The sequence below is a fragment of the Pleurodeles waltl genome, chromosome 3_1, assembly GCF_031143425.1.
Source record: "Pleurodeles waltl isolate 20211129_DDA chromosome 3_1, aPleWal1.hap1.20221129, whole genome shotgun sequence".
Lineage (NCBI taxonomy): Eukaryota > Metazoa > Chordata > Amphibia > Caudata > Salamandridae > Pleurodeles > Pleurodeles waltl.
The window spans coordinates 370,244,032-370,261,500 of record NC_090440.1 but is presented as its reverse complement, the minus strand read 5'-3'; the positions used below and the strand labels follow the sequence as shown (position 1 = coordinate 370,261,500).

Below are 17,469 nucleotides of genomic sequence, written 5' to 3'. Positions count from 1 at the left end.
ACAACGATAACACATGAATTGTTTTCTTTTGCTCTTAGTTGTCTTCCAAGTTATGGCAGAGACTGGAACATTCTCCGAAATATAAGAAACTGATGATAAACCTCCATGAGTACTCATGGCTTGAGTAGAGATAATGGATATTTCTATACTTTTAGCAATGTCTATTACTTCAGATAATAAGGGATTCCTACAAGTGAGTAATCTCTCTTGCATTTTTTTTAGAAAAGCAATTAAGAACAAATTTATCTCTAATATAACTATCCTGACAGTTTTCAAACTCACAAGATGAAGCTAAAATGCGTAATGCAGCAATGTATTGCTCAACAGATTCATCTGGAAACTGTTTCCATTTTAAAAAAACTGTGTCTCTCTAAGAGTACACTAGCTTCATCGGAATACTGTTTTTTGAATCTTTTCTTGGCTTCAAGATATACATCCCAGTCACTATCAGCTCCAGGATTAGTAATTAGAGGAAGATTGTCAAATACTTTTTGACCTTCAATGCCCAGATCACTTAATAACAAGGCCAATTTCCTAGCAGGGCTGTATTGAAGAGCATCAATGGCTAGTAAATAATTCTCAAAAGTAGGTACCCATTGTTTCCATTTGATTTCTAGTTTGACAGATTTTTGTAAGGAAGGGGGTGGATGAATCACATTGTCATTAGAAGCCATTATATGTGTACGTAACAAGGCAAACAAACCAACTGTTAACCAAAATATTAAGAAAATGTAGAAAGGAAATGCCTAAATACATATATCTAGAATACTGTAAGCAAGAAACGGTGGAGTCGTCCGGAACAGTTAAGATCCCTCAAATTGCCGAGTACCGACGAGTATCCTTCGGAACTTCTGAAATCAGAAGGAAAGGTCCTTCCGAGTCAGATGTGAGTGTCGAGGGATGATGCGTCGTCTTTAAATTGCGGAGTATTTCTGAAGTTCTGAATTCGGAACAATGATCCTTCGCCGAGTCAGCTGTCCTCCGAAACAACTCAGATCCTTCTGAGCGTCTTTAAATAGCTGGGCAACGGCGACGTCAGCAGCGGGAAATGTTGCCGGGCAACGTCAACCCTTCACTGTAATGGTTCAGATCTTTCCGAGCGTCCTTAGGTTGCTGGGCAACGGCCGGAGTGATTCTGAACGGCTCAGATATCCGTGAGCCAGCAGACACAAGGCGATAGTTGCAAGGCAACTGGTGCGGAGCAGGTACAAGCCTCGAAGGCTGGTCGTTGATAAAAACAATGTGGAGAAAAAAACTAAAAAAAATTGTGGAAGAGGAAAAGGACAAGTCCTTAGATAAGCCACTCCGCGCCAAAGTTTAGTTTGTTTAGTTTAGTTTATAGATTTGTAGAGCGCATGGCTACCCGGGGGCATCCCAGCGCTAAAGTACACCATGAATGTCAGAAGAGCCAGGGGAAGCAGATTAACTGGGAAAGAGAATGGTTTTCAACTTCCTCCTAAAGAGAAGTTCAGAGGATTCCTGACAGCATTCAAAGGGCAGGGCATTCCAGAGCCAAGCAGCCCTGATGGAGAACGAATTACCTCCCCATGATCTCTTGAACGAAGGGATGTAAACCTGTTGAGAACAACGAGATCTAAGAGGTCTAAGGGGCGAGTAAAGAAAGATCCGTTTTCTAAGGGAAAGGGGACCCTTATTGTGTAAGGCTCTGTGAACAAGACACAGAGCTTTAAACTGAATGCGCTGCTTAATCGGGAGCCAATGAAGAGCTGCAAGTGCTGGTTTAGCGGAAAGATGCCTTGGGGTATTCATGAGAAGTCTAGCTGCCGCGTTCTGCGTAACCTGCAGCCTCATTATTACATAATCTGGAGAACTAAGATATAGAGAGTTCCAGTAGTCCAGGCGGGAGAGAACTAGGGCTTGTACAAGAATTCTTCTGGCAGCGAATGGCAGAAGTCCAAGAATCTTCCTGACACTTCTAATTAAGCCGAAGCAGATCGAGGAGATTCTTTTAGCTTGTGGCTCCATAGTTAAGCGTGGGTCAAGAAGAAAGCCGAGGCTTTTTACTTCTGTTATTGGAGGAGGCAGGCTGTTAAAAGCCTCAGAGTACATAGCCAGAGGGGCGGTAGGGGCACCATTACCTATAATCATTACCTCTGATTTGCTGTCATTAAATTTCAGTTTCGACAGGGTCATCCAGTCCCCAATATCTTTCATGCAGTCGGCCAGGTTGGCAGAGGGGGAGTCCCTACTACTAGAGAGGGAAACCACCAATTGCGTGTCATCAGCATAAGTGACCATAGAGAGGTTATAAGGAGCGACTACTGTGGCCAAGGATGACAGATAGATGTTAAACAAGGTGGGGCTTAAAGATGAACCCTGCGGGATTCCACAAGATAGAGACCTGACGTCAGACAAACAGTCCAAAACACCAAAATATTCCTCCTTCAGCAAGTCCAAAAGGAAATCCTGTGGGTCCTGGAGGCGACAGCAAGAAGCGAAAATGAAACTTAGTCCCACTCCTGGTACCAAAATGTAAGATCTGGCGCTCGACAGACAGACGCAGAATTAAAGCTTCTTTTCCAAATCGAAGTTTATTTCTTTCATAAGGATAATACAGGACCCACAGAGAATCGCTGCTCACATGGAGGAGGGCAGGGACCAACTGTCCTCACCTCGCAAGCAAGATTCCACATGAGAATATTACAAACATCATAAAGGTACATACATTCTACAAGATAGAAAAAGAAGATAGATAGAAGATACTACAGTAGATACTACAATAAGGAATTGTTAAACAGATGTCCGCTCGGCTGGGCAAGATCATTCACATAGTGTTGTCTGCTTAAGAGACCACATTGTGTTCTCTGCCATTTGGTGCTATTACAATCGGGCTAAAAGTACAGGAGCAAGTCTCCATTAAGGCTGCTTCCATATTTCGTAGTTACTTTGTCGCCTTCCTAAAAAAAATCAGCACAGTGGTGAATGAGATAACGTGCATTTGGAGGGTAAGAAAGATACCTACTTTTGGTTGCAATTGTTTCTTTCTCTTCACAGATGGTTGGAGGTTAGGGCAGCCTATTGCTCTAGAAAATGTAATAATTCAGCAGATTATTCTATTCATAGCTCACTGTGCTACGGCTTTCAAAAGTTCACAATTTCCACAGTACTATTGCCTGATGAACTATTCATGTTTCCATCACTATTCCCTTGTTTCTTTCCCTGCCCGTCCCTCCCTGCTCCCATTTATCGGCAATATGATTTAGATTTCTCTTTACACTCTTTCCTGCAATGTAATGTTGTGTGATGCTTTTCTGCAATTTTATGTCATGTTATGCTATGTTTGTTCCTTGTATAATGCTTGTGTGTGGGGGGGAATTCCTTTAGCCAGCCAGCAACACTGATGGTGGGGCGGTGAAAGGGGATATTCCCTGCTTGTAATTCATTTTGTGTACTTAAGGAAAACATTTTAAAATGCAAATTAAACACCAGCATGATTGTTGCTGCCAGTCCATAATACTTTATTGAAATCAAAGTTACATTGTGATCTACCTCCTGAAAGAGGGGTCGCCACGTGACTCTGCAGCGCTGCAGATCCCCTCTCCAGTCTCATGCTCATCAAGTGAGTTCTCCTATTTGCTCAGTAGAAGGAAATAGACTACATTTCCCAGAGTGCATTAAGTTGTCCTTCAAAGCTTGAGGCTTGACTGGCAGTCTTTGGCAAGAAAGGAGGGCACCCTGCTATAGAAGTATACATTTTTATTAATGAGAAAACACAGATGCATGAATTTTTGTATAACGAGTGTACCTAAAGAAAGTAATACTTGGCCTTAACATGGAGCTACAAATCTGTGTCTTACAACTCACCGAGATATGCGTTCTTTGGTTTCTTGGCCCAGTACTGCACGTAGGTAGGTGAGTGTATGTGGGCAGTCTATTAGGAAAAAACCTAACCCCTCCTCAATACTCTTCTCTGGACTGATCTCTCACCCCCTCACAGGTCTGATTACTGTCGTCTAAAGCTGCTTATATTTCTGGTAATGGTACAGCTCTTTCTTGTTTTGAACGTCAAAATAATGTTTACTGGATATATTTTTAACAACTTTCCACACGTGTTATGCAGTGCTGTCCTCACTGGCAACAGTGGCTTGTGACGAGGGAGAAATGAGTGTGCGAAACTGTGTAGGTTTTTTATACCCTGCTTTGGCAAGCATGAGGATCATTTCATTTAGATTTGAAGCAGTTAACTGTGGGTGGTCCTATCCAACTCTTTCTCCCTGTGTTTATTTTTGTTGCACATGATGCAGTGTGTGTGCAGTGCGATATGTGACACCCGTGACAGTCATCAGAGATGTAATGTGCTAGTTTATTTGTTGTTCTGGCTTACCTTATTTGCCTTTTAAAGCTTAAGTAACTTAATCAAATATTCTCTTGTTTGGCTATCAAGTGGATATTCAGCCCTGTCAGCACTTGCTATGGCTTGCCAAGTTTTTTCCAACCTTGGTTCGTGTTTTCTAATAATCTCTCCTTATTGCAGTTATGACCATGATTCACGCCAACTTAACATCCTTATTACACTATGACTGTTTCAACACTCTTGATATGTTTGGGTGACCCTTCTAGTTGATTTCTCTCATTACTCCTCTGTGGCTGTCTTGTGTCTTTTTCTTGGGGAATTGTGTTAGCTAGCCAGCAATTCTGATTGTGGGGTGGTGAAAGTGGTATTATATTGTAATTAGACTGGCAGATCAAAATTAGGAGGCTAAATGGCAACATTTAAATTTCCTGCAGGTAGAGGAAGAAGGTTAAGGGAAGTGCTTTAGTTATATACAGGGCCACTGGCATTATGTGCCCCGGAAAAGAGCAAATTATGAGGCAGGTTTTATGTGGCAAGAAAAGTCCAATTAGGCATTTACAACGCTAATAGCTCTAAACTCTCACGAATGCGATACCTGTTGCATTGCAAATGCTTGTTAATTATGCTGTGACCTGCCTTTTCTATTGCCTGCTGCCTCTGGTAGCAAGCATTGTGACATCAGAACTCAACTGAAATATGTTATTGTTGTTGAGCGGTTAGTCCATTTAATTATTACAAGTGACCAGGAACATCATGTCACCTGTAATAAGTAAATTAAAGACTGGCTTTTATAACCGGATCACAGGCTCCCATGTAATATAGGATCATAGTACACAGATACCAGTTGTGAGTCCTTTCTTTATTACATGTTTGAGAGTGAGCTTTGGGCCCCCCTATCAACTATTATCTCTTTTTGTACTTACCTGTTTCAGCCATTAGTTTGAGAATTTGTAAATCATGTATTTGTTTATCCCAGTGGAGTATTCATCTGTTACCTAATGTTACTGGCAATTTAGCACTTCTTTGGGGCGGTATTCTGCCTCCCAAAGAGGTGCTTATACTGAATAAGGGACTGTTTAACGTCTTGCTCTGTTGGCTTCAGTTCCACCTTCATGCCCATTCCTCTCCCCATCCCCATCCCACTCTTATGGGAAGGCTTCTGATTCTTTTCTCTTTTGTTTGCTTTAGAATTTTCTAACGTTCCTTTATTTTATATTGTTTAATCGTCAAATCTACTTCTATATCATTGGGCTTTAGGTCAACTTGAAAAGGCTGCAGGCACAATGGACACTCCTCTGGAGCACCTGCTCACATGTTGCTGTGCATCGCTGCTGTTTTGAAGCAGCAGGGTACGGTGACTCTTGCATAATAGAGAATGGCTGCATACATGCCAACTCTCCCAATTAAGAAAGGGAGGCTTTCAATTTCAAGGCTAGTTTCCCGCCTCCTGTTTCCGGCATGCAAAAACCTGATATTTGCATTTCTGATATCTGCTCCTGAAGCACCTTGCAAGTCCCATACCTGGCAATGTACCTGATTCAGGCCTGACTAGAAATGTAGAAATACATTTTCCTGATTCTTTTTTAAAACCTCCCACTTTTCCCATCTAAAATATTGGCATGTGTGTGACAGGTTGTTTTCATACCTTTTATTTATATACATCTATTCTTAACTCTGTTTAGAGTTAGTAACGAAACGCCTTCTGAGTGTGTCCAAACGATCTAGTACCACTACTCAACCTCGTACAATAAAATCACCCAGTCATAAAATATCATCAGAGACTGACTGCTTTAATAATGTATTATTCATCTCATAGATGCTTCTTTAAGAGCGTTGCAATAATCTTGCTACGAATGATTGGCTGATTTTTCTCAACCTCGTTGTAGAATGAATGTGCTTCCGTGTGTCGCTCCTTTCCCCCCTCCCTCTTTCCCGTGTCTCGCTCCTCGTTATGTTCCCTCGCCACTGCTTTCCCCGCCCCGCCGGTTCTTTGCCACCAATTTCCTTGCGCCCTGCTTCTCGCTCCTTCTCTTTCCCACCATCACTTCAGCCTCCCAGGCTGTTCTTCATTATAATCTTTCAATCCTTTCCAGAGATCCGGTTCACATAGAAAAAGAAGAGCACTATAATGTCTGCAAGGGAGGTTTCAGTAAAGACCACCTTTCGGTTCTTAGATGTGACTGGCTCTAAAGTCCAGGACTGTGTTTCCCTGTGCTAACACATTAACAGGGACCTCTCTGCTTGGTAGTGATTGTTTTCTAGAGAACACCAAACCGCACCGACCATTGTTTCAGTTACTGTTTTACATGAATGTTCCTTGGACACACCAAAATAAACATGCAGTATAGAAACATGTGTAATGGGTAATCAGTGTAACCTGGCCCTATACTGCCTTTTTGGGATTTTAGTAACACTCACAAACCACTTTGGCCTCGTGGTTTACACAATACTCCCGTTTTCCCATTTTTCCATTACAAAAAAAAAACAGAAAAACATCTACTTTCCCGTCTGTATATATATCTTCAAATATGGAAGAATATTGAAAACAGGTTTTCTTTTGAACAATTCTCACTACTGACAGGTCGGGGAGGTAAAAAAAGACAAGCATTTGCAATGCAATGAGGCTCACGTTTGCTCGAGTAAGAGCTATTAGCATTCTAAATTCCTAACTGGACTTTTCTTGCCACATAAATTGAAAATAAAAAGTAAAACAGTTGACATAAGCGAGCCCATTCAAAGCTCCAGGGCCGCAATGAACGTGAAACACAAAAGGAAAAAGAAGTTTGCTTGCAGTCAAACGTATTGATAAACATGCAATGATCCATGTAACAGGGTTGATGGCCAAGGCGGTAACAAAACTATCCCAAGGACAAAAGTAAAACATTTACAAATGATAACAAAGGATTTTTGAAAGGCAAGCCCATGAACTAATGATGATGGGCATGCCGTGGGCGTGGATAAAAGCCCATAAATAGGCCTGACCACTTGCGCGCTTGACCTAAAAATGATTTTCTAATGAAGCTTAAATAACTAGCAGTACAGTTGTTTAAGCTGCTCTACAGCGCTTATTATTTCAGATGACTGTATTGTACAGTAAATGGCTAAAAGCTATTGGACATCATTCAAACGTGAGCAAACATTTGTCAGTTAAATAAATGTGGAAATATACCCATGGCAGGTTAATTTTTTACACTAAGCACAAAATAAGTATGGGTAAATACAGGCAGAAAATAAATACCATAAACCCAGGAGCCTTATTTATGGTGTCAATGCAACAATAGGATGACAATATAAGAACATATTACACATTGTATCTCTCCATTTGCTTTATATATAACGTGATACACACAAACAATTCTTTTTTGACCAATTAAAAAATTGGAACAGTTTTTTAGAGACGCAAAAATCTACTTTGTGTAAAAAGTGCATCATGAGTGTAATAAACTCAAAATTAGTCTTAAGGAGCTCACAGTGGATCTCATTCGTGGAGCTCAACTTCCTTCCCCAAAGTGCCTTTCTCCAAATGTATGCAGAACAAATTCAATGGCTGTCCTATTTTCCACAATTAACTCTGTAAATGAGATGGTTTTAAATGTATACTCCGAGTAACAAGTAGGGCTAGCAAAGCTCAATTCACAAATGTTTGAATGTAAACTGTTCTAGAAGAAGTGAATCTGAGACCAACTACCCGACCTCTAATCTGCCCTCGTCATTTATTGAGTTGTTTGTCTCATTTCTTTTAAAGGCAACTGGCTTTTGCATGGGAAGCCATTAGAGGAGTGTTGACCCATATAGATTCAGGCCAGATAAGGATGGATTAATGTCAGAATTTCAGGCTGATCACTGTTTTAGCAATTTAGTTTCATTTGGATTCATTAAATATAACTTAAGTGGCTCGCCCAAGAATCTGGTGTGGACCTGCTTTCCTGGCCATCTGGCTGCAGGTATGCCTTCAGCAGTCACCACAAGGCTAACTGGGTGTAAATGCCAGTCATAAGGCCAACAAGGAGGTGGATTGCATGACCTTTTGTGATCTGGGAACTATCTGAGCTTTTTGATGAGGCAGACACAAGAAGGTAGTTGTTCTCGTTAAGCTATGGGGTTTAGTGTACAAAGTGAGAGGATACGATCTTTAGCCAATCCAATTGCCTGATTTATTTGAGCCCCAAAGGCGATCTTGGACTCTACTAAAAATGTGAGGATCCCCAGTGTAGACATAATTAAAGTTGGGGCGAGAAGAATGATTGTGGATGCCTATCTCTACAGGCATAACTTCTCCATGTTTTAGTCGTTACAGTGGCAGCATAGCAGGAAACGATGGAGGGTATGAAAACTGGTCTTGTCAAGTAAAGAAGCCTGAGAGGGACAACAGATAGTTCGTGCTATGAAGTGTAGACAGCGAGGAGTTTGTAGGCCAGCTAATATATGTGATATCATAAATGTCCGGACCCATGGCTCCTGCACCTTTGCTGGACCACAAGGAGAGGGGCTGCAATGCGTGAGAATTGAAAGCTGAACAATTTCTTGCTGACAGACAATCATGGAGTAGGTGAGTATTCTCTTCGTTTTGAGGATATAATTGGTGGGTCGTTCACTTTGTTAAGGAAGATGGGCCATGGATGAGCTAGCTTTAAGGACTATTTCACAGAGAAAAAGGAGGATTTAATTATGACATATAGGGGGAAAGCATGGGGACTGGAAGGCCAACACTCCCTACGACTGACGTATGAATGGAGTAATAGGGCTGGAAGATATTCTTGTCTGTTAAACATATATCCTTCCTTACTAGCAGTAAGACAATAAAGAAAAGATAACAGACAGGAAATCTGTGCTTTGAGTTCTGACTGAGGGTGTGTTGGATTGAAATGTAGCACTGCACTTAATTATCTAAAAAACGGTAGATGAAAGGAAAGAGCTCTAGGCCGGCAAGATCACCGAAGTTCCTAGAAGAAGCTGCATACCTATTAAGTTACTAGCTGGGTCTAGGTTTTGGGCATACGTAGAAATACAGAGAATAGTGTTGTCACAATTGCTTAGACAGCCAGGAATTTACTGAGTGGAGTAGATAACTATAGCAAACCAGATAGATCTAGTAAGTTTCAGACAATCCATATGAATTCACATTTTGCAGCAAAAAAAGTGACTGCAAATTTGGGCATACGACTTGTTCATGGTGTGGTCTAACTCATAGTAGTGAGGATGAGAGGAGAGAGAAAGAGAGTAATGGTAAATCTCTTTAAGCAGGGGATATTTATCAGCTATAACCCACTGTTTACATATGTGTGGGTCACAAAATGATGTAATTGGTTACAAAGTGTGCCAAATCAACGTGCCAATCACAATGTTTTCGTACCAAGTGAGACCGTGTTACTCTTAGTTATTGTCTACTGTTTTCAACAATTGGAAGACACTTTTTCCACACTTTACTAAAGTGTTGTTTGAGAAAGAATACGTCTACCCAAATATTTAGCTTATAGCCTTTTATTTGAAGAATGGCAGCTGTACCATTCAGCTTACAAAGTGACAGAGGAAGATCTGTTCTGTTTAAACTTTGCACTTTGCTGCCAGTGCAACAATTGTTTCCCCTGTACCTACCCCTCCACGGACAGCCCTGACGATATGGCAGACACTGCCTTCAAGGAAAAACTCATTGACTGCAATTCAACTACCATTTTACTTTGAAGAATCGTTGCCCTAAAATGTACATACTTGAAATGCCACCTCAAAGTGTGGGCACCATTCTGGCAGCCACATTATTATGCTGGGAGATTTCTCACAGCACATCAGGAACATTTGCAGGGCTTTCCTTACAAGAGTGTCTGGGTTTACACTGCATATGTTCTTTACACTTTAGTCTTGCATGGAGATGATATCTTCAAAACTGCTGACTTACCAGTCGGCTCTTGCTGCAGTCTGTCTAACGCTATTTCCGGCAGCATGATGGCTGCCTTATGGCACTTGCAAAGAAGGAACTGGCGTAGCTCCACCATGGATAACACTGCCTCTTCCAAACCTTGTAACAAGGTGGAGGAATGCAAAGTTTAGGAGATGTGACGTAAGATGTTTGCTTACAGATGTACCGTTACTGTGCACCTCTACGAAGGCCCCTAACTTTACTCCATATACTTAACATATCTGCTGAAGGATAGACATAACTCACTGATAATAAAGGCAGCCTTTATTTATATCAATTAGTTCATATTTTTACCTTTACTTCCACTGAGAAAGGAGGCACATGGGCATTTTCAGCTCTTCCCACAATGACTTCCTCTAATGGGTCCCATTCATTATATGAACACACAGGAGAGTCCTCCGGAACAGGATCTGTGACCTTGGCGTCAGCAGCACAGGGATTGTGGGATCCAGCTGCTGCGTGGGTGCTCTGGAAAGTTCGCTGCACCCATCCTGTAAAACCTCGACTCAACTAAAAGAGAACCAGAAAGAAAGTAAAAAATAACAGCTAATGACCATTCACAACCGATGATCAGTAAATGCACTGAATATGGTGGAGCCTTCTGATGCCAGTGAAATACACATTTCAGCTGGGCTCACACTGTGACTTTGTATTCATACTGTGATCTATGGAAATCCTGTTTAGTGTGCGTCTATGGTATGACATTAAGGTGCATATTTATACTCCATTTGCGCTGAATTTGCGTCATTTTTTTTACGATAGCCCACCCTTTCTCCGGCTTACGCCATTCCATAAATATGGCACCTGGCTGGCGCTCAGGAATTGCACAAGCCAGTGATAAACGCTTTGATGCAAAACTGCGTTAGTGCATTTTTTCATCAAAAAGTATAAATATGCCCCTAAATCTTTCTATGTGAACAAATACAAGTTGACATTTTGTTTGTTTTGAACATCAACTAAAGTCCTAATATGTGCCCATTATTGACATTGTTTATAAAGGTATGTATGGTATGAATGCAACGCATGTGTTAACGAGGAGGCACCATGTAATGAATTTGTGTCCACTGCAGGCCACAAAGTGCTACCAGATCAATATTTCTTGTGAAGCTCCGGTGGCTCAGTCCCCTGGGCAGTATTTACAAGGCAGCATTAAGCTACTTTTTGTGGCTTAACTCCGCCTTGTAAATACAACCCCTTCACATTCAGCACTTTCCATGGAAGGGGCGTGAAATGGATGTTGCTGAGGGTGTTCCACAGCAACACCCTTTGCATTTTGTTGCTGTCCTAGATTCATGAGATTTTATAAACCTGAGGCAGTGGTGTTAGTATGGTGCAACAAGGAGAAAAGCTTTAATTTCTTCTCGTTTGTTGCTTTTTCTATGTGTTCTGCCTTCTAAAAATAGCAAAAAGAGCAAATTGGCATTAAAGATTATTATTATGCAGAAAGGTATCCCTTCCAGCACAAAAACAATCTCCCCCGGAAGGTAGTGATCCTTGCACCATGGCGCAAGGGTGGCTGCGTTGGTACTCAGCAGCTAATTTAGCCCCAGCGGAAACACAGGGCTGCACCATATTCTAGTAAATACTGCACATTCCTGGGTTTTAGAACTGACGCAGCGCTGACAAATTTGGTGCACCAGTCGCACTGTGCCACTTCTTGTAAATCTGCCCCAATGACTTTTACCTATGTGTTTTGGTTTGCAGTGTAGTGCATGTAGGCCAGGTGCCACAGAACCCTCCCAGGCCTGTCGCTGCTGGAGAGAGGACACAACAAGGCCACCATCTTGGGAGGGTTTTGTCTCATTCCGACAGACTGGAAAAAAATGAGTTATTTCCCAGACTGCCCCAACACGCACCAGACAAAGTACCCTTGGGAAGAGGATGTGGTGTAAAGGCCAGAGCTGACGACTTTGGAGCTGGGAAAACACAGTTCTAATCACGGTGCTGGGTCAACATCCTGTGATTCTAGGCAAATCACTTAATCTCCCCTTGCTACCAAAAATCAATGTGTCCTTGTTTAATGTAACCGGTGCTCATGTAAAGCTTATGTAAAGGTCTATAATACCTTTGTATCAAGTTTGCGCTTTATAACGCAAAAAATAATAAATAAAGCGCTCCAATACCTTTGTGTTGAGTTTGTGCTATATAAAACTGCAAATAAATAAATAAATAAAAAATACATTGCAAAGAAACAGCAAGATGCCTGAAAACAAGGAAGAGCAAGAAACAAAATACTACCATGAGTGAGAAGCAGCGAGGCAAAGGAAAACAAGGGTGTACTGGCCAAGTGGCCATGGTGGCACAGGAGTTAACAAGCAACAGTGGGAGGAGGGTGATTGAGCAGCAGGACAAGCAAGAATACGACATTAGAGAGTGGGATTCAAGTGCTATGGACAAAGCAGTAGGTTGCTTGTACAGTGCCCCCGAGCTCAGCATTGTAAGCACACTGACTCAAAGGAGCAGGAAACCAAGATAAAAAAAGTCCCCCAAAGAACAGATAAACATGACAAAGCGCAATTATATAGTCCCTGCTCCCAAAGAGAAAACTGAGGGACAAAGAGGAATGACTGACTACTAGCAAGCAAGGATTTTTAAATGACACTAAAACTAACAATTAAAATGGCTTTAAGCCCACAGAAGTAAGTATACTAAAAGTAAACAAGAGGCCGTACGCCTACTCTCGACCTAAAGAAATGGTAAATCATTGTTGGAAATGGCCCTTTCTGCAAGGTTTCCCCTGACAATTTGCCTCTGATTACCTGTTTTTTTTATACTGTGCTCAATTTCATTTTTGCTGACTTTAGGACTCTGGGCACTTTACCACTGCTGACCAGTGCTAAAGTGCAAGTGCTTTCTGTCTAAATTGCATTGGTATTTGGTTTATCCATGATTGGCACATTTGATTTACTAGTAAGTCCCTAGTACAGTGCACAGTGTGAGCTCATGGTCTGTAAATCAAATGCTACTGGTTAGCCTGCAGCACTGATTGTGCCACCCACATGGGTTGTCCTGTAAACATGTCTCAGACCTGCCACTGCAGTGTCTGTGTGGGCAATTTTAAATGGCAATTCAACCTAAACCTTCCCTTTTACTACATGCAAGTCATCCCAAAGGTAGACCCCAGGTAGCCCCATGGGCAGGGGGCAGTATATATAAAAGGTAGGACATGTATTGGTGTTTTACATGTCCTGATAGTGAAATACTGCTAAATTCGGTTTTCACTATTTCAAGGGCTATCTCACCAATAGGTTAACAAGGGAATTGCCTTGAAATACCTTTTAAGTGTAATTTCCCATTGGGAGCAGATGGAAATGGGGAGTTTGGGGTCTCTGAACTCACAATTTAAAAATACATCTTTGGTGAAGTTGACTTTTGAATTGCCACTTTTAGAAAGTATGCATTTTCTTGCATAACCATTCTGTGCCTCTGCCTGGCTGTGGAATACACGTCTGGGTCAGGATGACAGTTGGGCTGTTTGTAAATTCACTCTAGACAGTCACACAAAGGGGGATGAGGTGTGCCCTGCATATCCTGATGGATCTTCCTGGGCTAGAGTGTTGGGGGGAGTTGACACTTGCATCTGAATAGGGCTATGCCTGTCCTTACACAAAGCAGTCTCCAACCCCCTGGAGTGTGTCTGGGGCCAGGGCAGGAAAAGGCAGGGTCTTGTTATTATTAGCAGTAGACCACAAACCCCCACTAGGTCAAGTTAAGCTCTCAGTAAATTAATACTTGCTCAACCCTTGGTGGCTTGGCCCACGGGAGACAGGTGTGTAATGCATTTAAAACAAAACAGTAAGCAAGTAAAACAGATCACACAATAAAAATCCAACACCAATTTATAAACATATGAAATATTTTTATCTTTAAAATGACACCAAAACATCAAAAATCCAATGGAGGGAACCAGAGATATGATTTTGTAAAGATTAAAAGTGAAACTAGCCCTTAGCAAATAGCGCTCAAAGAGTTAAAAAAAGGTTGCACTGGACAGGGACAAAGTCCAGAGTTCAGGCCACCCACAATGTAACACAGTTACGCTTACTTTTAGAAGTGTTTCTTTATTCAGGAAAGTGGACCCCAGCAACAGCCAAGGGTTCAGAGGCTCTGGTTTGCCTCTTGGAGTCTGTGACTACTACACCCACAGTGCACCTCTTCAACTTATGGAGCTTTTTATAACAGTTGCTCCAAACTTTTCAAAACTTCTAGATCCCCTTCCAGGGGTCCTTTTTGGGTCATTAAAGTGTCTACAAACATGATCCAAGGTTCCAGATGCTCTGAGTTGCTCCTTGGGAGTTGAGTCTACAAATCCTAGAATGCTTCTGGTCAGAATCCTCAAATGGCCACTGGATGCTGGTTAGCTGAGCTCTTCTTGCAGGACTTGATGCAGGGGACTCTAGTCAGCTCCTTTATATCTGTAGCTTACAGGGAGCCCACTCCTGAAGTTGCAAAAGCAAGGCAAATTCATTTTCTTGGTGAAGTCCAAAGTGTGCATCTGATGCAGTCCTTGGGAGTGCAGTTCTTCAGGTGCCGGCCTGGGGTCCAACAGGGCAGTTCTTCATCTCCAGTATTTTCTCCATAGGAGATCTCAATTTTGGGGCAGCTATGACATATTTATCCTTGTTCCTAGGTTGGGAAGCAGGGGGGTGCTCCTGTCCAATGAAGTACAGGCCACCACCCTCAGAGGTGGCCACTTCACATGAAGTGTGCCAAAAATCAATCCCAGAAAACAACATTCTCTAAAAATCCAAGATGGTAAAAATTCATCCGTGGAGGTTAGATCTGGCTCAGTCTACCTTCTGGTGTGGCTAAATCTCACTTAGCATACCCATTCCAGCCTCTCTCCTAATCTACCATCTAGCCATCTGTCTGGGGAGCAAGAAATGGGGGAGGTTCAGTTTCTGTCCCAAGTACATTTCCCTCCTTTGGCTACTCTTCCCCCATCTTGCTCTGCCATCTGCTGCAGCAGATCTTCCCCCACCAGATGCCTCCTTTGTCTCAATGCAGGTCACTTGACACCTCATTAAGATAGCCTGGCTCAGGCTGCCAAAGACTGACCAATCAGGAAAGGACCCTACAGGCCTGAATTTGTCAATTTTCAGAAAGAGATCTAAAACTCTTTCCCTGTGCTAGTTATAGTAAATTCAACATTGGCACCAAACTTGCTAAATTTAACTCATCTCGATTGGAAATAAGACATTATTACTTTGAAATAAAGTGTCCCAATGTCAGCCTATGGAGCCCATTGACTACAATGGGGAAAACACATTTGTCTGTTTTCCCACACCAGGGCTTATAAAACATATTTTATAAGGTTGCTACTTATATTTACACTGCTCCCAACCCCAGAGGCACCTAGGGCAGACCTTAGGGGTGACATATATCCAAAGATAAGGTAGTTTGAGACTTTGGAAGTACTTTTAATTCCAAAGTCGAATTTGGGGTTCATTTTAACTTAAAAGCAATCAGCAAGGCAGGCCTGCCTTTACAATGACATCAGGAACCACAGCAAGGCACCTATAGGTGCACTAACTTTACTGGGGTCCTTAAACCTACATGCCCTACCATGTACTAGGGACGTTTATATAGGTTGTCATAGCCAATTATAATTAGGCCTAATTTGCATATACAATTTTAAATGGAGCACTGGCCCTGGGACTGGTTAGCAATGCCCAGGGAATAGTCACAGTCAGAAAACACCATTATCAGCTAAACCGTGGGGCAAAAAGTGAGGGAGCTTCTGCAATCATCCCAGTTTTCCCACACATGTGCACTACAAATACTTTCCTTTGAAGTGCGCCTACTTCAAAGGCAGAAATGAGTATAAGAATTGGGCCTTTGAGACCACAACTTCAGAACACTTCTGGACCGAGGACATTCTGCCGTGTAGAAGAGCTGGATGCTATAGGAGGAACTGAACTTGAACCGAGCTTGCCTCTTGTTAGAAATCTTAAGGACATCAAAGACTTCATCTGCCACTTCCTGGACTCTTCTACTGAGAGTCCTTACTTGCCAAGTGGTGCCAAATCCAGTCCCTGATCCCTTGGAAGCTGAAACTGGTATCCTGAGGAAGAAAACCTAAACGTCGGATCCTTCGGCTCAAAATCAACATAAATTCTGAGCATTTACTTCTTATATGTCCCTTGCAGATGCAGGCATGAAAAACGAGCTTAATGTGACTATGTTTGCAGCAGCAGAATGGATGCAGCACCTGCCTTGTGGCCGAAGAATCAACCCAGCACCTGCCTTGAGGTAGAAGGATTGACACAGTGCCTGTAGAACCAATGCAGCGCCTGTTCCATTTCTGCTTTATCATCAATGTGTGTCTGGATTTTCCCCCATATCGTCCCTGGGGGTCATTTTCGCATCCACACCGCACCACAGCAAGGATCCAAGGCTGCGTGACTGCAAACCGATGCATCACCTCTCCTTCAGTGAAAGAACTAATGCATTACCTCCATTCGTGGATCGCAGGTGTTACAGGAGGCGGCGCACGGGGGGAGCAAGAGGTGGTTGGAAATATTAATAACATTAAAAAAATGTAACAAAATAAACGTACCTGCACGCCGTGCTCCGCCACCGCTTCTCCGTCTCCTCTGCAGGCTGCAGGCACAGGCCCCCAGCCTGCCCTGTGGCCAATCCTAACGCTGCTCAGAGCATCACCAGGATTAGCTGGGAGGGCCCAGCCAGGGCGCTCCCAGGCAGAATGGAAGCCTGTGCAGGCTCTCCCCAGCCTGACAACTGTGTTGCTAGGCTGGACAGAATCTACTGAGCATGTAAGTTTGGCCGGCCATCTCGGCTGGCCAAACACACATGCACAGTGAGGGGGAGTGCTGTGCACCCCCCCTCACTTCTCGTCACCACGGTGGCCCCGCCCCTTAAAAAAAAAACGATAATAAACAAAGTTTATTATTGTTTCCTTCTAAAGTTTTCGCAGCTACTGCTGCTGGTGGGGGCAACACTCCTCCACCCTAACGGAGGAGCCACCTCTGATTACCTCCCCTGCCAGTAAGGAACCAATGCATCACTTCTCATGCAATAAGAGAATCGACTCATCACCTCCCCTGTCAGTAGTGAACGGACACATCACCTCACCTACACAGTAAGGAACCAACGCATCACTTTGTTTTCCAGCGCCTCACCTCCTCTTTGGCCCGCATCTTCTTTGTTTTTAATGTATCCCAGGTACTGTGTGTTAGAAAGAGACAACAATTGATTCTTCTGGATTGAGACTCTTTGC

At 42.7% G+C, this 17,469-nt stretch overlaps 1 protein-coding gene across 1 annotated transcript in view; it reads right to left on the bottom strand.

Annotated features, from left to right (window-relative positions):
• LOC138284114 (glycine amidinotransferase, mitochondrial-like) overlaps window positions 1–17,469 on the bottom strand; it is a 179,329-nt gene that overhangs the window by 127,675 nt on the left and 34,185 nt on the right. Inside the window, exon 2 of the mRNA XM_069222553.1 lies at window positions 10,524–10,739. Within this exon, the coding sequence (XP_069078654.1) occupies window positions 10,524–10,739 (216 nt within the window). The remainder of the gene's footprint in view (window positions 1–10,523; window positions 10,740–17,469) is intronic.